At 37.4% G+C, this 25,598-nt stretch overlaps 1 protein-coding gene across 3 annotated transcripts in view; it reads left to right on the plus strand.

Annotated features, from left to right (window-relative positions):
* The window catches only part of epha10 (EPH receptor A10), a 197,138-nt gene that overhangs the window by 111,004 nt on the left and 60,536 nt on the right, over nucleotides 1-25,598 (plus strand). For all 3 annotated transcript variants that reach the window (XM_086061976.1, XM_086061977.1, XM_086061978.1), the window contains exons 4-5: nucleotides 6,301-6,456; nucleotides 13,885-14,214. In XM_086061976.1, coding sequence (XP_085918102.1) covers nucleotides 6,301-6,456; nucleotides 13,885-14,214 — 486 coding nt within the window. The remainder of the gene's footprint in view (nucleotides 1-6,300; nucleotides 6,457-13,884; nucleotides 14,215-25,598) is intronic.

A 25,598-nucleotide genomic window follows, 5' to 3' on the forward strand; every position in this document is an offset into this window, starting at 1 on the left:
CAAATCAATGTTAAGTGATACAATGACGGCGTCATTGAATTTGTATTGTTTGATGTGGCCTACAAGACCTCTAAAGATGTTTTTAACTTCATGTAAGTTTCTTAAGCAGACCTTTTTCTTTTCTTTTTTTTTAAACTGTGATTAATATTAATTATTGTGGGCAATCAGCGGGGCTCACATTTATTGTGTTAAGTGCTTCATGATTTATTAATGTTCATGTTTAAGGTTAATTGAAGCGATGGAAAATATAAAGGTAACTTCAAATTGATTTTCTTCTCAAAGGCAAAATTCTATTCAAGTGTGGTGACCTTACACTTTTTCAAGTCACACTTGGTAATGTTATGTGTTATGTGAACTGCAATATTGGCGGCCAGCTCTCACGTTGTATGTGCATTGTTTGATAATAATTATACTAAGTGACAATTTAATAATTATTTGTAAAAGCAAAATGAGCCAAAATTTGGGTTGGAAGTGTGATATCGGAGTCATTTCTGAATATTTTTTTTTACTTGCGACCACACAAACCCAAACCCAAACCAAACCCAGAAAGCAGGTGAACCGTGATTGGTCGATACCTGAGCCCTGAACAACTGCGATATAATTTTCAGTCGATAGAAGATGACAAGATGGCTGCCGTTTTTAGAGATTGCCCAATATGTTTTTTTTCAGGGACGATACAGATACCGATTATTATAGTCAAGGAGGCCGATAACCGATATTTGAAGCCGATATTCGTTTTCAGTAAGGTGGGGGTGGGGGTGTTGGATATTGGTGTGACTTTTTTTTTTAAATACAAATGCCAATCTTGACTTTGTTGTAATGTTTTAAAGCATTAATGCTTATTCTGAACATTTGTTTTCATAATGTAGAAGTTTGTTTTTTTTTGGGGGGGGGGGGTACATCTTAGACAATATACTTCATTTTAAATTAAAAACAAAACAAAAAAAAGTTCAGGGAGCCCCCAAGGTTATCAATATGTCTTAAAAGTTAAATGGAACTTTAAAAGAGTAAATACTATAGCTCATTTTTTTCCAAAATTCAAAAATAACTGAAATCTTAAACTTTATTTCTTTGTTTTATTGTCGAACAAAAACAAAAGGTTTAGAAGGTTCCCAGGTTTAGCAGTATCTCTTATAAAGTTAACTGAAAATTTTAATAAAGAATTCCCTGAGATGAAAATGGTTTTAGCTTGACCTTTTATTGGCTGTCAGATTGTGAATAAAGGCAGATACCGATATTCATCAAAATACCCAATATCGGTGCCGATAATCGACCAGGCCGATATCGGTCTATCCCTAATTTTTGACTTGTCTTACCCTATAAGGAGCTATGAAAATGTACGATCTGGTACTGATCCAGTGACCCAGTACAACCATATAAACAATGATAATGATAGTGTTTTGAACGTTTGAGTTGTGTCACACAACCTTACCAAATGCTTGCCAATGATATATCCAATGTGCAGTGTATAGTGTCATCAACCGATGGGGAACGCAAACTCTGGCCGTGAAAGTAATCTACAATGCAAAAATGTGCTTTAGCGCGGTCCCGAGATCCAAATTAAAAGTGTGAACGCATCCTCACTTCCCTCCGGCTTGAAAGCATTTCTACATGACAGGCCATGCCACAGTCTCTTATATTCCCACTATAGAAGACCTCAGTCCCGCTCGCTGTCAACTCAAACGCTCGTTTCTTTCAGCGGCTCTCATCTGTATGCGCTGCGTGTTTGCTTATCAGTAGTCTGACTCTGTCTATCTGTCAAACTGAAGGAGTCCATTTTCCCTCGCTGTTTATTGTCCTCTCTTTGCACAGTACGTAGGCCGCCGTCTCGGGCGCATCTGTCCGCCGGCGGATCGGTTTTTCCTCACTGTCTCCCCGCAGCAGTTGGTCTCCGGCCGCGTCCCCCATCTTGGAATGTGACTGCATATCTTTAGTCTAACACCTCCAAGGAAGAGATATGAATAAGAGCGTGTGTGCGTGTGTGCGTGTGTGCGTGTGTACATGCGCTGCCATGTTCTATTTAATCGAGCCTCCCAGTCGACACATTGGACAAATTGATCAGTTGCTTTGCCAGCTGTCCTGGCAGATCTTTCCTTCTGTCTCTCCTCCCTAAAATACTCATTTCCAGTTAACACGTACAGTATATATTAAAACTATGAAAGGCAAATAAAGATCAAGCGTGATATTGTTGGTAAGCATCAGTTCCTTCCGTCCCTGCTTCTTTTTTAAGATTCCACATTTTATTGACAGACGACTGACGCGACCTTGACTTTTGTTGGCCCTGCAAAATGATCCCTTGCCGTGGAAGATGATTGGCGTAGAAAAGCAGCCTCGTTTTGTTATCCGAGCAGCTCGTACTGGGCTATTAGACCCCCATTATTAAAACGCATCTTCTGGATGGTGTGGCAAAATTTGAAGCTTGTCCGATAAAATTGGAGAAAGAAGTCGGCATGTGTTTTTTATAGCAGAAAATGCAAAAACAAACTTTCAGGGTTCCATTTTTGGGAGTTGATTTTAACTCTAACTTATTCACGCGCAGCCATTTTCACTGAAGCAACCCCCTTCGCTCCTGGCTGTTTCACTAGATTTTGTCTGGTTTTGCAAGGCCCACAGAATATTGTGGTCTATTGCTATCAAACATGGAACCTACCAAAAGAAAGATGAAAGCCTCTTCTTTCATCAGGAAAACATATATATTTCTCTGTTTCTGTTTTTCAGCAATTAGCATTAGAATATACTGTAGCTAAGTTTCATCATTATTCACAAATATGTTTAAAACAGTGGGGGAAAGAGCTTGTTGCAACATGGCCCTGGTTGATCTCTTATACTCTGCTGCCGCCTGCTGGCCGTTTTTGTAATAACTACCATTGCTTTAAGCAACCTCTTAATGTCAGAAGCTGTATCAAAGCTTTCTGTATGCTCTAGCATAAAAAAAACATTTAAATCATATGAATACATTTTGGGGAGTGAAGGACAAAGTATTAAAAAAAATTATGTATACGTTTCTAGGTTGTGTAATTTTAATATTTTCAGATTTAAATTAGTATATTTGTTAGTTGATCACATAGTGTTAGATCAACTCTGCATTTAACACTTTCCCCATTAACACTTGTATATAGTATGGACCAACATATGGTTTTTATGGCAGAAAATGCAAAAACAAACTTTCAGCGTAAAATTTTTGGTAGTTGCCTATGCCGACCTTGAAAGTTCTTGAGTTATTTTAAAATGTTGGCTTATGCTACAAACACAGGACACAGCAACAGAAGTTAAGGTGTAAAAAAAAAAAAAAAACTTCAATGAAATTTAAACTGCACTGGGAGTCAAATTTCCAATCGTTAGACGGCAACTCCGTCACCTGAGCCATGCCTCTCTTGCACAGCCTTTCAGTAGCATTCCGTATCGTATTTTTGATGGTAGCAGCAAGATTTGTGATGATCCCAGAAGCCAACCATATTTATGTGCTCATAAGAGTACATAGCCTGAAGGCTAGCTCTAGACAGGTGCTACCTATTTTACAGTGTCCACTTTGTGGGCGTACGGAAAGTTATAGTTGCAAAATAAGCTATGAACAAACAACATCCCATAAGACAGTATTTTACCCGTGCGGTGATTTTTGTTTTCTTCTTTGAAAATCTACCTGTCTGCTCGTTGACAGCCTGAATATTAAACTTGGCTCAAGCTTTAAGTGTTAACCCTAAAAGAAGCAGCCCTTTGGGAGGTAATGTGTTTTTGATGGGAGACGGTGGAACGTGACGAGAGAGTAGCGAAGAAGCTGCTAATGCATACCCATTGTTTATCATATAGTCTCAGAAGGGAGATCAGAGTATTGAGCAGGAGCTGGCATCCTGATTTCACACCCATTATCACCTGCTCCAAAGGCACGGCAAGTGTAAAATGAAACCGCATAGCGCCAGTGCGAAATAGCCACTTTTTTGATTCTGCATGTGTTTATGCGAGCCGTCTTGTCACGCGTGCGTTGAGCTTCATTAAGCTGGGGATGCATGGCGTGTAGTGGACTCGCATGTAAGGTCATAAGTGCTTATCACCCTCAACCATATTCACACCTTTTTTTGGTTGCGCTCTTGAGTGGAAGCAGTTGCACTCGAGAACGGTTGCAGATACTTCAAACGTCTCGCAAATAGAGTGGGACGGATGAAAGCAACACCCGAAAATGGACTTTTGAAAATTATAGGTTGGCACGTTCCGCCTGGTGTTGTTTTATTTATTTATTTTTGAGTTGTTGTGTTCTTTGATGCTACTTGTGACGACCGCTGATCACGCGTGATGGGGAAATTGTTTCTGTCAAATGGATTTAGGCAAAGTCTTATTTTCTCATCTGCAGATTCACTCACGTCCGCTTTCATTTCTTTATTTGTTCTTATTTTCCCACTTTCAAGAACTACCTATGGAGTCTGAAATCAAGTTAGACACCACTTTAAACTTTATTTTAATCAGTACCTGTTTCTAAATGTGTTTTAGTTGTTTTGTAGTCCAAACAAACGGAAATGAAAACATAACCGAAGCAATGTATCAAAATCAGAAACGTATTTAAAAACACACAAGAAATTTGTCTTCACAGTCACAACTCATTCAAGAAACCCAAAAAACAATCATCACCAACAAGAGGCAAAACAGGAGGACTGGCGGTCTACTACTTAGTGCCCCGAGTTTAATAGATAGAAAAAAGAAAATATGAGTTATTAATTTATTGACATTTATTTTCCTTACTTGTTTACCTACTCATATTTAATCATTTATCCTGTGTTATAAATGTATTATTATTCATTTTATTACCCGCTTATGATATTTATTAATATATATATTTTGTGTTTTTATCACGACCAACTGGGCCCGGGCACGGTTTGGTTAGAGTAATGTGAGTGCGGGCCGGAGGAGAACAGGGAAGGGAGAGCAATCAGGTTTCAGTACGATACGGAAGAAATGGCCCTAGTGTGAGTGCACCCTCAGCTTAAGCCTTATTCCTGACGTTTTCTTTAAAATAGTCTTTGTTAAATGACGTTTATCATAGCTTGTCAGGGCAATTTGGTTAAACAACACATTTGCTTAAATTTGAGATTTAGGAGTTTTTTTGTACTATTTTAAAAACAATAGCATTTTTTTTTTAATTATTATTATTATTATTTTGCAAATGCAATGCAAAAAAAAATACTGGTCATTTTATGCAGTTTTTTTTTGTGATTTCTTTATTTTTCTCATATATTCAGTGTTGGGCTTTACTCGGTCTCGACCTCCAAAAGTCTTGGTCTTGTCTTGGTCTTGATACTTTCTAGTCTCAATAACTTGGTCTTGGTTGGTGTGGTCTTGACTACAACACTAGCATCTATGTCATGTTATCAATATAACAAATTGTCAAGTAGATAGAAAGTCTCTTAAAGGGACAGTAATGTGAAAAATCAACTTTTTTGAGCTTGTAGCCATGTTGAAATGCTAATTCCTCACCAAAAACATCACCCAAGTGGTGTTTTCCTCCATTTGCCTCTCTATGAGTAAGTGTAGGTCATTCTGCTCTTCTAGCACCAGCCCCTCCCAACCTGAGAAAAGTAAGGGGTTCTCACTCTATGATGTAATTAGGTGCGGACCCACCCGCGCACCGCCTATGCCGGCTAAACACACGCCCACTTTCTCTGAGTCCTGCATGCTCGCAGGACAGTGATAAAAGTAGCCTTTATCTGTAAACGTTCTGTCCAAATGAATTCAAAGCAATCAATTATCCTTCACATTTGCAATGCCAAAGTGCAATGGCAATTGGCCGTCTTAAATTCCCATGAGTTTGCGTCCCACTCAGGGATTTTTTTTTTCTTTCCTCCCCCCTCCTCCACTATGATTTCTTGCAGTAAAAGAGGCGTTTTGTTTCAAATGTTTATTGAAGAATTGAACATCCATCCAATTTTCACATTTAAAGAAGACACAATTGTACTGCATGGGCTGGCCGGTCTTGCGTGGCCACTCAGACGAGTGCTCAAATGCATTTTTGTGGGCGGTGCTTAAGATGAGAGGGGCGCGGCAACTGCACGGGGAGAGGCGGGGTTTTACTGAACCGGACGTTTTACTTCCGCGTTAGAAAAATAGCCAGCAAAATACCTAATATTTCATTAAAAATTACATTGCCATGGGGTCAAAGGTAAGATTTAACCATTATATGCCTATAGTTAAGAAGGGCTTAAAATACCGTGATATAGTACCTTTAAAAGACTGTGTTTATGTCAAGCAAAAGCTGCAAAATAGAATTAAATGTGCCTGTCTGATGTTTTGTGTGTTTGTGTGTGTATCTTGCAGCATGTCCCCCTGGATCATACAAGATGTCTTCCAGGCAGCAGGAGTGCTTCCCCTGTCCTGCAAACAGTGTTTCCGAGGATGATGGCTCAGTGGTGTGCGTGTGCGAAGAGGACCACTTCAGAACTCCGCTGGACTCCCCCTCCTCGCCATGCACACGTAAAAACATCTTACATTTGTTTACGTCTTAATTCTTATTTTGGAGGTTTCTTGCACGTCTTAGCGTTCTTTTGTAATGTTGTATATGCTGTTTTTTTCCAGGTTCATACTGAGCCCCCTCACTTTGAAGGGGCACAGTTTAACTCTCCTCATTCCTTATGTTTTTTTCTTTGGTTGTTGTTATTTTTATGTTTCTTGGTGGTCATTCTGGCTGGTCGACAGTATGTCACACCTCCATTTGCTTGTTAAGGAATCACTTTATCCGTGTATTCCCCTTGTCCTTCACTCTATAGCCTCTTATCTGTCACCCCCCCATATGACCTGCAACCTCCTCCCCTGCTCCCCTTCATGAACATCCATCCTCATCCTCCATTCTGTACCTCCTCATCCCTTCATTTCCCATCTCATCTTTCTCACTCCACCTAAACCTTCACCTTTTGTACCTCCTCTGCGATTGAATTTCATTGAAAAATTGCCAAGCACGCCCCTAAGATAAAGACAGTATACAGTATGCATCTTGTGCTTTTTTTCATGAAACTAATAGATGTTTTGCAGTCAGTGACCCGAGCATACATCTTATTTCTTTATTAAAATGACTTTTTCAGGCTGGTTTCATTTTGTGCAGATTTAGCTGCACAATGATATCAAGAATGTGGAGATAACAGCTAAATCCAGTCCTCATTTGATACGATTTAGTAGTTGATGCTCCCCTGGAGAGAACAAAAAATACATTCCATGTTTCAAGGTCTACTTTCCACTAACTGTAACGCATTTTATCTTGTGCCTTCACCCTAAAAAGCCTCCTAAACACATATTCTGTCTCTATACACCTCTTTTGTCTTTATTTAACATTTTATTCTCTACTCCCACCGATATTCCTTCCCCGTTCTACATCTTTTAACATTAGGTTCACATTACGTGTAAAATAAACCCATAAGCCATTTTCTTTATCTTAAACCATTACATCCTCTCCACACCTAACACATTTTCAACCATTTGGCATGCATTTGCTGATATTACCATTATGCAGAAGAGTCATTCAATGGACCACCTCAATGCAGTCTGACTTCTTAAAAGGAGGCTATTATGTTTTCCCCTCATTGCACATCTTCAAATAATGAGCTCAAGCCAAGTAAAAGAAATTACTTTGAGTATTTTTCTGCTTCAGTGCTGTCAGTGATTTTAAGGCACCACGATGTACAACAGAATTCAGCATGCTTTACAAAAAGTTTTTTAACCTTGTAACGTAATTTTTTTTCACGACACATAAGTAAAATGAGCCAAAATTTGGTTCACTATTGGAAGTGTGATATCTAAGTCATTTCTGAATTTTTATTTACTTGCGACCACTGAAATTGTTCAGTGGCATCAGACCTATCCATACATATATAGTTTTTATGTATTTATTTGTTTTTTAAACCCTCTATGGATAATAAAAGCAATATTGTCCTAAGAGCACAAGTAACTATCATCTGCATATATATAAAAACACATTCAAATTGGAATATTCACGCACACACACACACACACACATACACTCATCACACACTCATACGTGTGTCCACATCACTGTTATTGCGTCCACACACGCTCACAGGCCTGAGCTCTCGATCCCAACCGTGCTTTCTTGTTTTTGTGTAAGAATGGGTACATAGGAAGCACATAAGTCAGCATTCAGTTGATGCCCCAGTGAAGGGATAAATTGGGTAATCGAAGGGAAATGCACTATAACACATCAGGTGTACAGTGCATCAAAAAAACATGAACAATTCTGATTTATAATGGGAGTTAATAGGACAAAATGTGGACATTTTTACTCATGTGTACCATAAAATGTTGTTTCCCATATATAATAATGACAATAATAATTTTGAAATTTTGGATGGTGCCACTTTGAACTTCAACATGTTTTGGACAACTGGGTGCAATTTCAGCTCACTCAGTGATTTATATTTGATATTAATATTAATAAAAAGCAAAAAATTTGACGTTTTCCTTACGATGGTTTTTATAGAAAAATCAATGTATACAGTATATACAGTATCTCACAAAAGTGAGTACACCACTCACATTTTTGATATTTAATTATATCTTTTCATGGAACAACACTGAAAAAATATCACTTTGACATAATGAAAAGTAGTCAATATAGAGCTTATATAACAGTTTAAATGTATTGTTCCCTCAAAATAACTAAAAATACAGCCATGAGTTAAATCGCTGGCAACAAAGTGAGTACACCCCAAAGTGAAAATGTTGCAATTGAGCACAGTTTTTCATCCCCAGTGTCATGTGACTCATTAGTGCCACAAGTTCTCAAGTGTGAATAGGGAGCAGGTGTGCTAAATTTGGTCTTACAGCTCTCACACTCTCTCATGCTGGTCACTGAAAGTTCAACATGGCACCTCAAGGCAAAGAACTCTTTGAAGATCTGAAAAGAAAATCACTGATGCTCTACATTACAGGAGTCAAACTCAAGGCCCGGGTGCCAAATCCGGCCTGCCACATCACGTTATGTGGTCAACTTCCATGATTCTTGCTAAATTCTGTAAATTAAATTTTGTTTCCTTTTGGATGTTAGCAAACAGTAGGAGTGGCATAGCTCAGGTGGTAGAGCTAGTTTTTCTGTTTTTTTTTAAATAAACTAGTAAAATGTACTAAACAAATTTCCTTCTAAAATTTACTTAGAATTACTTAGAGTGGAAAAACGTTTTTTGCCAATTCTCTCGTAGTATTTTACTCTCTTCAAAGTGTAAATTGGACTCTTTTTAGAGTCAAATGTACTCTATAAAATGTACTGTGTGGTTTTGGCAGAGGTCTTCTCCTTGCAGCTTTGAACTCTGAATAATCGTAATCTCTGAATACAAAAACAGAGCGAGCGAGTGCTTGAAATTAGCATAATAGGTCCCCTTTAACTCATCACCAGCACTCACCGCTCTTCTTTGTCGCTTCTCATTTCCTCTTTTCTCCGTCGGCTCATCCATTTCATACAGGCACATATTGCCACGCTATTCTTCATCCTTCTGTCAAACTGAAATTTCTTCCCTCTGTCCTGGAGCAACAAGCACACGCCGCACGCTACAATTTCATCTCCACTGTCTGCACATTATCATTTCATCCCTCATCCTTTACCCCCCCTGCCAACACACACACACACACACACACACACACACACCCACACACACACACACACACACATCTCTCCTTGCATGCCAAATACCACAACTTTCCAATAAAGATGCATTACAGGGCCAATAGGACAAAGACCATACAGGGGAGCCGTATTGATTCCTGCATAGAAAAAAGCTTAGTAATTAGATGGCAAAATAATGGGCTGTATATTGTGGGAGTACTCAGGGCACTAAAACCACGGGGTCACTAGGTCTGTGCGTACATGTTTTCTATGCATACATTCACATTCACTTGTGTGTGCACGCAGATTCATGAGTGTGTGGTCATACTGGCTTTTATGGTGTGGTTTAATTACAATATTGATTGCTGAGCTCTCCGATCCGCGTGCGATAACATTTATAGCAGCCTAATGGCCACATTAATTACACAATTGATTCAGTAATTATGATCATCCCCGGATTTGGCTAATCCTCCACAAGCATAGAGAAAGGGAGTAAGAGAAGGAGCAGTGTTTTCATGCATATGGAATTTAATCAATAATAACATGAGTGAGGAAAAACTGTATAGATAGTTAGATGAATAGTTGCATTAGTTCGTTAGTTGAATTTTCATTATAGTTAGTTTAATTTCGTTCTGCGTTTTGCGTTTTAGTTTTAATTAGCTTTCAGAGTGGTTTTGTTAGTTGTATTTATTTTTTATTTTATTTTAGTTTTTATTAGTTTTAGTATTCATTTGAGTTTTTCTTGTATGAAAGATTTGTTTTTTTAATCATGTAATTATTGTGTAGTACAAACTAGCTTTCAGAGCGGGGTTGTTAGTTTTATTTTATTTTTCATTTTAGTTTAGGTTTTACTAGTTTTAGTATTAGTTTTTAAAAATGTATTTCTTGCGTGCTCTTTTTTTGTAAATCACATATTTATTGTGTAGTACAAACTAGCTTTCAGAGCGGGTTTGTTAGTTTTATTTTTTTAATTTTAGTTTAGTTTTTATTAGTTATTAGTTTTAGTTTAAAAATGCATTTCTTGTGTGCAAGATTATTGTTTTAAGATCACGTAATTATTGTGTAGTACAAACTACAAAATGTTTAAACATTTTAAAAACACCTCTCCACAAATTTAATGTAGGAACTGTATAACAGTCCACAAACATTGTAGTACAATTAGTGCAGCGCATAATGCTGCTTCTAAAGTTAGATGCATTACAACCCTAACGTCTTAAAAAAAAAGGTCTGATGGTGTCACTTTCCATCCCTTCTAAAGTGGATTTGTGGCTTGAAGTCCAGTTGAGAAGTAATAAACCCAGTTGTACTGTGTATGAAAAAAACTAAAACACGAGGAGCGATGTCATCTGGTGGCGCTTTTGATTGGCTACTGCTTGATGACATCACTATTAGGCAACACAAAAGACCACAACTCCCAGATGACTGTTTGACCTTCCTTTTACCAGCTAGCGGCCATGCTGTCAAGCTGCCAAAATAAATACATTGACATTCTACCTGAAAGGAATTTTTTGCTGTAGTAATAGTTTTTGTTAGTTTTATAAATCGGTGGTGTCAGGCCGAAAAATCCAAAATCCCAAAATCCTCCCTTTTCAAGAGACCCCCAAAAACGGAATGTTTGTGCAACCATTAGCATTGCATTATGAGAGAGCAAGCAGTTTTCAACACTTAAAGTAGCACTAGGGAACTTTTCAACCTTAATAAAATATTTTCATAACTCTTCTGATGAAACATCGATTTAAAACTAGTTGAATGGTACTTTTGCCATGGCCTGAGGGGGTCTGTATCATTTTTAATGGCACTAAGCAACTTTGAGGTGGATGGTAGGAACACAGACACACAAAAAACTACAAATATGCTGACTGCTTTATGGCATACGTCAAAAGCTACCCCGGATGAAAGGACAGTCAAGGATCAACATTGGCCTGGATTTGACTCGCTGGAGTGAGCTAAAAAACTACACAATGCGCTTGTCCTCATAGGAAATGTGGTCTTCCTTCAGACATAACAATGCCGCTTTTGTCCATATGGCCTCGCCATAATCAAAGTAAACAGAAAGTTCCCAAGTGTTGCTTTAAGATTGGTCAATCATTTGTAAAAAAAAAAAAAAAATCTAAAAATAAAATAAATAAAAAATAACACCCACGCATGCGGACTGACCAGTAATATATTTTTTTTGCAAAAATATGAAATTTACCAAATCGTCATTTATGAGGATTTGGCCCGACATAGTTTGTTAGATTTTTAAATTTTTCGTTATTTTATTTTGTTAGCGGAAAATGTTGTTATTTTGTTAATATTAGTTTAGTTAAAACAAAAAACTAAAACCTTGGTACTACCGCACTAATGGTCACCTTACATTGTTTTATGACTTAAATGCATATTTTGGCATAGTGGCACATTATCAACATGATACATCAAGAATATTGCACAGGATAAACATTTTTAGGGTTGTTTTTTTATTTAAATATGGTGTTATTTAATGTTATTGGTTTCCATGTTTTTTGACAAGTGACTTTACATTTTCAAGTGAAGAGTTCCAATGTCATCCGAGGTGCATTTCTTTCCAGCAAGAATGACAAAAACCAAGCTATTTTGACTCGTAGCTTGGAGTAATCCATCAATGCAAAAATGTCTGTAGATTTCAATGATAGGTGCAAAAAAAGTGCATTACTTTTGAATTTGCTTTACATTTTGCAGCAGGCAATTTTTTTGCAGGCTGATAGGATTTATGTAAATTCGCATTAAAATAAAGTTTGTCTCAGATGGAGAATGTACAACAAGAGCAATAGATAGCAAGAGATATGAGTCAGGGAGTGGGACGGGGAGCGGGTTATGTTTTTTAATATGAAGCAGAAAGAGCAGAAACGAGTTCTAGCAAGGCCGAGCAGACGTGGATAAAGTCCCAGCTGGGTCGACATCAAATGCATGCGGATTCACACTAAATGTTCTTCTGATCTTATGTAATTTTGTTCTCAATGCGGGTCCAATGGAGTTGGGGGACAGCTGCGGTTTGCTCACGCACATGGCAGCACACCTTTACTTAGTCATCATGCAGGGCACACACACATTGACATATAAAATGCATGGGCTTTGATGGACCTCGGCTCTCTTGAGCTCTCGAAAAGACATGCGCAGGTCAGTCAAGGCACGACGAGGATTAAATTCAGTCAGCTGACCTCCTCCGTATTGTATTTGTAAGCACTCTGGGGTTTAAAATGACATGCAAAAGCTCTGCACGTAGAAGTTGAAGTCTTAATGACTTTGTATGCTCTGGAGGAGAGCACACCAAGGATTAAAATGAAACCCAAAATTGTATTGATCTGAGAGAAGACAATGAGGAAGGGATGTATTAATTTAGAGGCAGCGGCACATTATTATCCAGGGGTTTATTAAAGTTTATTCAAATTTAGTGAGAGGCTTTTGTCTGTCAGAATTAACACCATCCTATTACATTAAATTGTTCTGCAAACTATTATTATTAGTGAGAATTACGACTTCTTCAGGACCATTTATCTCCATACAAAATGACTGCATTCTTTAAAATGTATCTCAAATACCTAAAATTCTGACTTTAATCACAGAATTCTGACTTTAAAGTGAGAATTCAGACTTGATTCTCAGAATTCTCACTTTAAAGTGAGAATAAAAGTCAGAATTCTGATGTTAATCTCAGACTTCTGACTTTAAAATGAGAATTTTGACTTTACTGTCAGAATTCTGACTTGAGTCAGACTAAAGTCAGAATTTATTTTCATAAAAATAAAGTCAGAATTCTGACTATGAAGTCACAATTCTGATAAAAAAGTGAGAATTCTCTCTTTAAAGTGAGAATCCTGAGATTTAAAGTGAGGAGTCAGAATTCTGAATCAGAATTCTGAAATTAAAGTCAGAATTCTCACTTTAAAATCAGAACTCTGTGATTAAAGTCAGAATTTTAGGTATTTGAGATACATTTTAAAGAATGCAGTCATTTTGTATGGAGATAAATGGTCCTGAAGAACCTGGGCTGGATTACTGCTTGAAAAGAAGTCTGTGGTGATAAAATAAAACGTCCAGTATAGCATGAGTGGAGACAAAAATTTGAAGCAGCACCGGATTTATTCAAATCTCTGGTGTGGATTAATGGCAGTATCACAGTTAAATACGAGACAGAGAGGGTGAAAACTGTTGAAAGACATTTTAGTGTCTGCAAGTGATCCTTGAAACGTGATTCGTATTTTTTAAGCAAACACAGGCAATTCTTTGAAAAATGAACTGATATGAAGTAAACTAAAATGCATTTATTTGTCTTTTAGGGCCCCCCTCACCTCCCAGAGACTTGGTCTACACCGTCAAGCAGTCCACTCTCATCTTGGAATGGGATGCGCCATCCGACACAGGTGGCAGGGTCGATTTGACCTACAGCGTGGGTTGCCGGCGCTGCGCTGGCAGGCAGTGCGAGCCCTGCGGGGCCAGCATTGGTTTTGTGCCTCAGCAAGTCGGTCTGACGGAGAGAACAGTGACTGTGGTCAATCTCCTTCCCAACACTAACTACACCTTCACTGTGGAGGCTTTGAATGGAGTGTCGGAGCTTCTACCCAATAAGAGGTTCTACACACAGGTCAATGTGTCAACAAGCTTGCCTGGTGAGTCACTGTTATTAAAAATACACATTTTCGATTATAGTTTGAGTCACATATATATATATATATATATATATATATATATATCCGATACAAGGACGGTTCGATTTTAAAATGGAAAGATTGAGTTTCGTTCGATTCAGTAGGATTTCGATTCGGTGCGATTCAGTACAACGATTATTTGATTGACAACTAGTCAACTGCCAAATTCAATTTGAATTATTTTGATACTCCATTAGTCGTTTAAATGTCTTGTTTAATTTAAAATGATCTAAATCTCATAATTTGCACATTTGCAAACATCTGCTTTCATTTTGGAAAACAGGGATCAACATTTTTGCATATGTAATGCTCCGACATGTTACAGACCAAATTAGTAAGTATCAGTCTTTTAAAATGATAATAATATAAATAAATAACATTTTAGGAATAAATCCTCTGCCTCATTTGTAAGAACACTCAGCTCCACTATGTTATTGTGTTATGCTGCTGGTCCAAATGGTGGTTTTATTAATTTATTTTTGTGTCTGTATACAGGCAGTTACCTCTATATTTTCCTTTTTCCAATTTTATTATAATATATATAATAACAATAACGTTTTGTCATGATTACTGCATTACAACTGCAGTTGCAACTGTAATACCATTAATACGACAATCAATGACAATTATGTTGCGTAAATCAGTGCTGAGTCTTTATGGTGAACTCTGTGTACTCAACGACGCGAGAACATTTAATTAAACGGGTTCCAAAACAGTTGGGAGGTGATTCCAAAGAGAGGTTACCTGTGATGTTGACAACACTGTGAATAGCGGCTAATTATTTAATTTTAAATTATAAATTATAATTTTTTATACATTTTAATTTAAAACAATTACAAATATTAGTAATAGTGACAAATATTAGATGAAAAATACACACATATGAGATGTATGTAAATACAAAAACAAGACAAATAATTCCAAACTATTACACAAAAAATAAAAATCAGTTAAAAATACAAATATGTTCGGCAAAAATATGAGAAACAAAATCAGACAAAAACATGCAATATTATATGCTACAAAAATATTGGCAAAAATACAAAAATAATACACAAAACATTCACTTAAAATACACACAGTAGAAAAAAATTATAATGAATTAAAAAAATAATAATTAATTATTTCATAAAAATTCCTAAGTTGCTTCAACCATTGATTGAATAACGTTTTCTTCATCAGCAGAAAAGTTCCTGCTTATTTATTTTTTTTGCGCCGAGCACCAGGGCTCGTTTGGATAGTAACCATTTCTTTCGTTGACCCAGAAGTAAACAAAAAGAGGAATTGTGGGATATATCGGTGCTAACCAGTGACGTAAACGGCACGGTTAACTTTGACGGTGCCGTTAACAAACAGCGTGACTAACCGTGTTTTGAACAACGCATATTTAACGGCCGGTTAGTTAACGGCGGGTTAAGAATTTAACTGCCGGTTAGGGGTTAAACAGTGGTTAAATTAACCGAGAATTGAACAACTGGGCCCTGGTCTCCTTTCAGATTTTGAAAATGCTGATTTAAATGCAAATCGTTCACTCAAACAAAATCGAAATATTTCGAAGATTGGCAATCTCATTAGAAAATCGAGAATAGTGACACTGAGAGATGCAACGCGAGGAAGCAGATGATAGAGGAACAATGAGAAATGAGTTGTTTTTGTTTACTTAGTGCTTTAATTTGAATTTACCAGAGGGAAACGGGCTTCATACCGAAAGGTGACATTTTATTCAAATTGGGTGACAAGATGAAAGCAGCCAGTGTGATGTTCTGTTGACTAAGCCTGCTCATATTTTACACCATATGTCAAGTGACAAATGTCATGTCAAGCTTTGTGGTGTGATCACACAAATAAATTATCCCCTTTAATCATTTAGTTATCCCTGATCTGGCTTCAGAAAGTTGTAGTCAGAAACAGTATCCAGATGATACCAGATGAATAAGCATTTGTATCGTTGTCTGCAACTCTGAAAGAGGCCCAGTATTTCATGCTCAGAGCTGCTGCTAAGAACAAAAAAAAATCAGCAATTTAAGTGGAAATGTATCAAATGTACAGCTTTCATCCTCTGCCACAACCTTGAAAAGCTTCATTCCACTTTCATTTCTCGATCCGCTGTTTTTAAGCTGCCTCTTCACAACCATTAAGCTATAGCAACTTTAGACTGATGAGATGATCATAATATACACATATACAAATTCAATGGGCTCCTCCTTGGCATTGACTTCACTTCGACTGCAAGCCGAACATCATTAATTAAAGGCTTTTTGTCTTGAGACAGCTTGTTATTACGCGCCTCCCATTTCTTAGTGCATGATCTGTTGAAGATGTTACTTCAGCATTCCTATGAACACTATGTAAAGAATGTTTATGTCTCTTTGGTGCTGTCATCCTCTTCCAACAAGTTTAACAGTCTTTAGACTGCATGAGTCTATACTACATCAGTGGCAGCTGGTGTAAAACAGGTGCTGATTTGGATTTCTCATGTGAGATTATTTTTATTTATTTATTTTTTCAATACATATACTCCTTCTCTTCTATCAGGGGACCTCTAAGGTTGAACCCGATCCCTCCCAGATGCTACTCAACCTTACATATATTGGAATTTTGACAGGAAATTTTTTTTCACATAGGATAGGAAATACTAAATTAAATTCATCCAATCCAGCCTCAAATTGTTGCCATCATAGCTACTATTACAAAGGTAAAGTGAATTATTAATTATTTAATTTATTTGACTTATACAGCTATACATATACAGTATGGCAACAACATGTTTCTTTTTTTAACATGCCTTATTTGGAAAAAAGAAAAAACATTTAATGAACAGAGAGCTCCATCATAGACGATGGTATTTCTACGGATTTTTAATTATTTATGTATTTATTTATTTTTAACCAAAATACCAACCTTTTCAAAAATTCTATTTTCAAATTGTACAATGGCAGAGCTGATTGTAAAAAAACAAAACAAAAAAAAAAAGGTATTTTGGCATACATTCAAATTTTATATTGTCTCTCCTGTCCGTTGGTCTTGTCACTACTTGCCATGATGGTGATTTTCAGATACTCTATTTGGGTGTGTATTGTCCTGCTATCCGTATTATGAGGGATTGGACAAGGGGTTAGGCGTAGCGGGTTTGAAAGGGTTTCATAAGACTTTCAGCGTCAGGGAAGATTTAGACTGACATTTGCTGTTGGACTGATTAATGTTATGTCAGCATGTGTGCGGTTTATGGCAGTCAACAGTGTTTGTAATGCTACTCTCTGAATGCCTTTACTCTTGTGGCTTTATTTGACATAAATGTACATATTGGATCAAATTATTAGTACAAACAAAAGATACAGACGGGACACTCAGCCTTCTCATTACATTCATGTAGGAGTACAGTACATACATTTTAGCAGATGACATACTCATTTTATGCAAACAGTAACACGACTCTACCGACAACAAATACACTAAAAGTTTTTTTTTTTAAGTGTGTCAATATTATTTAGTATTATAGCATTTAAACACACTAACCTTGACTACATAACCCTAACCCACATTTAATCCCATTAATGGAAAAAACTCGTTTATGTTGTGCATTCAACATGACTCATGTCATTACCGTCCAATTCAATATTTTCTTCCCCCAAATCTTTTGCATCTCTCTCGTTATCTCACCGCATGTGCCTTGTCTGTTTGTCTGGGCATGATAAGCTTATTACCCTGGAGTGTATAGTTCATATCTGGTTGCCGGGCACCAAATAATTGAAGGCCTCTGACTGAGTTGGGTAGATGCCTGGACACACATTGGTGCAAAAATGAAATAGAATGATCACATACACCTACACCTTTATAAGTGCATTCAATGTGAATTAACCATTAAAACCACATTGTCGCCAGCTGACGGAAACCTCGTATGTCCGAATATTTTTTCATATTAATGGTCAGTCACCACATGGTCTGTTATTTTTTACGAATTATGAACACTTGAGAAGCAAATCTATAAAAAAAGAAAAAAAGAAAAATGGGCACGTCAACAGTCCGAGAAGTGTCGTAGTATTACTTCATCTCTTCTTGACTTGTGGGAGACTCGCAGCATTATGTTGCCTCAAGATTGAAAGTATGTATGACAGCGTATTAGGGCCAAACATATTTACATATACATATATAAAAACCATTTTTTAGAGGGTGGGGGAAATATTCTGAGAAAAAAACTTGCAAATTTGCGACTTTATAGAGTGGCAAATGTGAGGAAAAAAATCGTAAATTTGCGGTTTTATAAAGTGGCAAATTTGCGAGAAAAAACCCTCAGAAACTTATGAGAAATACACATAGCGTAGCTATAGTCTAATCTGAGGATTCATTGGTGGTTAATGGGACAAATTTATAAAATCTCAAATTTGCCATTTAATAAAGTGGCAAATTTGAGTTTTTTTCTCAGATATTGCCCTCACCCTCTAAATAAAATATTTGTACATGGCTCTAATACGCCATCATAAGTATGTGTGTTTTAAAAAAAAAAAAGGAAATATTTTGGCGAGATATATTTGAGTATTCTTATTTTATTCAAAATCAATAGCTGTAATGCTTGGATTTGCAATTGTTTTCTACCTAATGCCTTATATATATTTTTTCCATCACTCATGGCTCTCAGATGTTTCAACCAGAGTTTGGCTAAATGATGTAACAGTTATTTTGTCTTTAACATTCTAATAAATTAAAGCTTAGTAAGTTAGCATTTTTAATTGTATTTTATTATTTATAGATAGCAATATATGGTATAATCCAAGCAAGATCAAGATGGATTATTTTTCCTCCTGAATTGTTTTTCATGACACGATGATTCCGCCCGGCAGCAACAATATACAAATTGACCTAATCTGTTGACAGATTTGTTAAGGAACAGTGGAATGCTCCCAAACAGATGGATTTTTTTTTTTTTATCACTCCCCCCATCCCCAAGCCATTGGATGCATGAGGAGAGTTTTGCATGTTTGGATGGATGGATAAATTGTAGGTTGGGGATAAAAACGTAGCAGGGGTTGCGTGAATAGATGGTGCATGGGGTGGATAAATGGGGGATCGGAATTACCCACGGCTCCTTATCTAGCTGTGGATTTTGTGTGTAGCCGTGCATCTGCAGTGCATGCGCCGGGCCATTTGTGCGTGACAGCATTTTTCATGTATTTGCTGCACCCATCTCGAATGCCTTGAACTCTGTGCATTGGCTCGTGCACGATCTCTGTATGTGCAAGAACGATAGGATGCTATGGCATCTTCCCATGGCTTGTCCATCTTGTGTGTGTGTGTGTGATGGGAAACACACGCGGGTTGAATGTCTCGGCCCCTGGTGGTACTTCCAAAGCCCTTTAGCTGAGGCAGAGAAGTAGAGAGGAATGCAGGATGGCTGTAGTGATGGGGTGGGTCAGGGAGGAGGAAGGATTGGCATTTCAATATCTTGAGAGGATTACTGGCTCCGCTTAGATGGCTGGTCCCCGCGGAGTTACACAGGCCTGCGAGACGGACGAATAAAGGCGAAGGGGAAGAGGGAGCGCTTGAATATAGAAGTTGAAGGGATGAGGAGAGGTGAGTGGTGTCGCAATGTGAGCAGAATGCCTTCTGGGTGCAGAGGTAAAAAGGGGCTGAGGGATAAGGTGTTAGCGCAGACGCCCGTAGATCCAGTGCGGACAATAGCAACCTTTGTCTGAACTATGTGTCTTTGTGGTGCTTGAGGACAGGAAAGACAACAGGGAACTCGCTGAGTGTGAGTCGATGTGGAGGGGTTAGCATGGAAAGGTATCAGTAGCTCTACTTCCAATCCTTACAAAATGCTGGTCTTTTGGTGATTCTGAAAACAAAAAAAAGAAGTCCGCAGGTTTGTTCTAGAATTATCTATTCGTGTTCTGGAGTGCCCTCACCCCAAAAAATAGAACAGCTCCCTCTGTAGAAATGTTTGAATCTCTACTTAACTCATTTGCTCCCAAAAACATATGTATACTTTTCTTGTGTGTTTTTTTTTAATGCTAGAGCATACAGAAGGCTTTGATTCAGCCTCTGAACTGAAGAAAAAGCTAAAAGCAATCGTAGTTATTACAAAAAGGCCAGCAGGTGGCAGCAGAGTATAAGATCAACCAATCCAATAAAATAGCCGGGAGCGAAGGGGGTTGCTTGAATGAAAATGGCTGGGAGTGAAGACCGTTTTCTACACTCTCACATTTGGTTAAACCACAAATGATATGCAAGTAGTCTTTAGCCTGATCTTACATCTAGATTTTGGCCTGTTTTACTTCCGCTTTTTCTCCGTTTTTGTTTGGTGGCGTGCCGTTAAAATGTCAAATATGGACCATGGCAAAAACCTCCAAATAATAAAAACAAAAAGCAGTATGTGTGTTGTACTATATTGTATTAGCACTATTTACATAGTTGAAAACAGTAGTATTACAAAGAATGGACATTTAATTTATTGTAGTTAATTCTAATACCTCTCGAGATAATTCTATATTATATTCTATATATATTCTATATAGCTAAGAAATTCTGAAAATATTTGGTTGAACAAATTGTACATCTTCCATGAGAAAAAATGGCAATTAAATGGACAACGTATTTTACGCATGTGCTGTATAAAAAATGATCATGCATGCAAATGCATACTTTGGAAGAAATAACCTCTGACTGCCTGTCAGTCACTTAGAAATGCTCTTATATATTTATACATGTTTATATTTGAAAACAATAAAATAAATATTTATTTTTAAAGAAAGAAGAAAGTAATTAACATTGTTCATATGCTTCAAAATCATGAACCATAAACCACCAGAAAAATTTGCAAAAAATACATTAAAATAAACTGATTAGAAAAAATTTCCTAAACTTTAAAAATGGATGCATTACCAAGACAAAGAAAACCACTTCAACATGAGTTTAACGCTTGTCTAAAGAAGTGCAGAGACAAGAGCTGAATGTGTTTACTGATAATTATTTTATCACACATACATTTACATCATGCAGTCAATAGAAAATACAAATAAAAAAAATAAAAAGAAGAAAGAAAATGGAAAATCGTAAAAAAATCCCAGAAGAAGAAAAACAAACGGGAAATACCCAAAATATTTTTAAAATTAATGACAAAAAATAGCAAATAAGCAAATCCACAGGTGCCAAACGGGGAGTATGCAGGGGTCTACTGTCGTTTTAAGTTGTAATATCACCATTCACCACTAGATGTAGACTTAGTTGCGCTTACAGTGGGTCTTATACTGCCTTAAATTACACGCATAGGCCTAAAAATTATATCGCGGATTTGTAATATTATGCATGACAAACATAGTACCTCAATAATAATATTTTGAGTGAGTTGATATTTTGGGTGAAATTTGAAAAATTAGTAATTTTACTGTTTAGCCGTTTTATACCGTCCTTGAATGGTCATTTTTATGCAAGCGAGACCTTTGCTCTGGGAAAAAGTAATAGTGTGTGGTTGCTTGAAACCCTTTGTTTTTTAATTATGTATTATGAAAAGTTTTATATATTAGGACCACGTATTTTGTCCATATTTCAAATTGTTTTTGTCATACATCAGGTTAGAAAGTGCACGGTTCTATGTAGGCAGTTATGAAAAATTGTGGCCCCTCCAGCATTTAAGTTTCCCGTCCCTGCATGTTTTTACGCTGAATGCCCTTCGTGAGGCTACCCACCCATGTCTGTGTTATCCGTGGGACTCGCTGTCGGTGAGCATTGGGGCACTGACCTGGAATTGAACCTGTGCCATCTGCGCAAAAGTCTGATGGTAAATAAAAATGATTTCAAACACGTCAATATATTGTAGGTTAAATTACTCCCACTCGTAACCCGTAATACATGAATTGGATGTCATCCAATTATTGTGCAACAGTAACTATTGTTGTCACCATAAATGGTAGCCTAACTGCTGGGCAGGTGTGCTAACTACTCGTTAACAGTTCTGGCAGTCTGAATTTAAACCAGGAGAGGGAGCTGAATGTGACTCTAACTCAAGATTATGTTTTTTTTGTTTTTGTTTTTCAACCACCAATTGATGTGAGAGTGTATGCCTATGTGAATATTTATGAGTTTGCAAATAATAATCTGGCTAGGATCAATTCTGTCTGACTTTCTGACATTGCTTTTTTGTCTGAATGACAGTGACTTTGCTGTCAATAAACACAACTTTGCTTTTCTTTATCAAGTTCCCAATAGCTTTTTTTTTTCCAATCCACTTTCACACCTCCCTACCTTTTCTCCGCTCTCCGCCTTCAGCACTCTGCATGGAGGCATTTGAATCCTTTTTTGCCTCCTTAATTAGAAGTGATGGGAAGGTGAGGCTTCAGCAGGCACTAAATGAATAGAGTCATCAAGCTACTTTTCAGGACTATAGCACAGCCACTTAAGATGCTTTGTCACTCTGTGATGGGAATTTTAATTGCTTACCTCTTGGCCTATAATTGGAGTCTATGAAGAGGCACTCGGAATCTTTAGCCATGTGTGTTCTGGATATGGATTTTTTTTGGTTGTCGTGGAAAGTGTGATTGCCACTTTGATATCCAGACAAAGCTCGGGGGAAGGTGACCACACAATAGTGTATATATAATTCAGGGTTGAAGGGCAGACTTCAATGCAATCTGAGCTCCTCTCGACGGGTAAAGGGTAAAAACACACAACAAAATAACGCCCAAAGGGCAGAATAATCATAAAACTTGAGAATTTTTCACAGGTCGTATGTTCTCTGTATAGTACCTTGTAAGGTGCCTCTGTTAAAATAGCCTCTGTTGAGTCCTGCTGTGTAAAACAGTGAGCAATCTGCATAGAGATGCCGAGGTCTTACAGACTGGCAGCCAAATTCTTCATGATCCAACCTGGGAGGTTGGTGACAGACTAATTAGCTCGTCGGGTGAATAGCTACACTTTCCCCGCACACACAGGCAGGCAGGCAGGCAGGCAGGCATGTGCACGTACACAAAATCACTTTGCCATTCGTTGACATCACCTTCATGATATGAAATTCTAATGATCATATCCAGCTCATTAACTCATTCACTCCCTTTTCAGTGAAGCAAACCCCTTCGCTCCCGACTGTTTCACTGGATTTTAACTGGACTTTTGACTGATTTTGCAAGGCTCACAGAATATTGTGTTCTATTGGTATAAAAACATGGAACCTACCAAAAGAAAGATTAGAGTATCTTCTTTCATCAAGAAAAAAAAGTATTTTTGTATCTGTTTCAGTTTTGCAGCAATTAGCATTAGAGTTTCATCATTATTCACAAGCCTGTTGACTAAAAGAGCTTGTTGCAACATGGCTGATCTCGTATACTCTGCTGCCACCTGCTGGCCATTTTTTGTAACAACTACCATTTCTTTAAGCGACCTCTTCAGGTCAGAAGCTGCATCATAACCTTCTGTATGCTTTAGCATGAAAAAAAACTTTGTATACGTTTTTGGGAGCAAATGTTAATTAGTGTGATTTATCAGTAAAATTATATTTGTTCAATACGATCAGGCTTCATTGAAAACTGGGACCACAATATGCATTGTCAGTGATCATTAAAACTGGTCAGAGGCAAGGAACTGATTGACAGACACATGGGGAAAGGGCAAGTCTGACAAGGTGCCGGGGAGACTAATGATCAGAGAGGAGCTACATCGCTAAGAGACAGGCAAGGGCATACTATTATAAGTTTAAAAAAAAAATATATATATATATATATATATATATATATATATATATATATATATATATACATATATATATATTGTTGTTGTTGTTGTTTTTTTGGTGTGTGTGTGAAAAGTAAAGAGGCACCCAAACCAAACATCAATTTAAATAGAATCTAATTACAGTTAGAACTTAGCTGCTGGCCAGTCTCTTTATGCATCTTATTTATGTATCGTACTTGGACGCTGCCCATGATGTGTTGGTCAACCACAATGGGCATTATTCCATCAAAGTAACATTTAGTTCAGGGGTTTCAAACTCAATTTGTGTAGGGGGATGCTGGAGATAGTTTGGCTGCATCAAGTACTGTATTCCATAAAAATGTGTTCACGTACAGGGAATCTTCGAGTTACAAACGAGTTCCGTTCCTAAAATGGCGATATAATCCGAATTTCTGCGTCGAAAGTCGAAATTTAGATCAAAATTCTTTATATTCAAAAAATTAAATACATAAGATGCTGTAGTACTAGTTACCCAGCTTTCTTCTTTGGGGCCATAATGTGAAAAAGAAGGTGAAAAAGTCAAAGACATGCACTAGCTAAGCAGAAACAATGGGGACAAAATGGCGGATGAGGGACAAAATGTCGGACAAGGCGAGGCCGTCGTAAAGTTGAAACGTTGCAGTGCAAGTGCGTCGTAACTCGAGGACTCCCTGCCTGTATTATATATATATATATATATATATATATATATATATATATATATATATATATAAATCTTTTAAAAAGTACAACTTATCTAATCTTCTCATTCTTTATTAACAGTCCAGAACGTTAACGGCAATAATGGTTCCTCAGAATGTGAACAATCTCCCTTATACGTTGCATATTCCGCAACATGTCTAGTTGAGTAATGACATCTGAATTGGCCTGTTTTTTCTTGAAATGGGCAGATTTTGAAAAAGTCATGGCAGGGTAAGTGAAAAAAACTTAAATATCAAGTACGAGACCGCAAAACATCATCATGCTGGCCGTGAATGGCCCCGGGCCGCAGGTTTGATATCACTGTTTTAGTGGTAATCGATATTATGTCTAATCTAACAATAAAGCACTGCAGACAACTCATGCACATTAGCACCAACTATGCAAACCAGGTAACTAGTCTGGTCCAAAAATGAAAATTGACCATGGAAACATGTAATCACGAGTTGCCATGACGACAGTGCTGATTACGCTCTCATCAGAAACAAATATACCCTCAAAATGAAGCTTTTATTTAAAAAGCTGTCATTCCAAATTAAAAGAGATCTTTGTCATCCTCATGATCGGTTGGCAATTGGCTCTTTGTCTTACGAGCTTGTTTGCGCGCTGTTCTCGTCCTGCTCCCGGCCACCCGCCCACTGACTGACACTTTTAATTAGGCCGTCACTGAGACTCTTTTTCCTTGTCGTGCTAATAGACACCCTCTTCTTTCCCTTACACACATAAACCTAATCTGAGACAGAGATTTGGTGAGTCAAATTGGAGCAATATGTAACCGTATAGTTTAGAGGAAAATGTCCAGTTATGGCTCTTTCAGATAGACTTGTCCAAAATAGGTGAGTGTGTGTGCGCGTATGTGGGTGTGTGCTTTAATATCCTCCCTCCCCGCCTTTTTCCTATACTGGTATGAACAATAATAACCACTGAAG

This window comes from Leptonotus elevatus, chromosome 19, assembly GCF_054856555.1.
Source record: "Leptonotus elevatus isolate MCC_2025b chromosome 19, RoL_Lele_1.0, whole genome shotgun sequence".
NCBI classification, from domain to species: domain Eukaryota; kingdom Metazoa; phylum Chordata; class Actinopteri; order Syngnathiformes; family Syngnathidae; genus Leptonotus; species Leptonotus elevatus.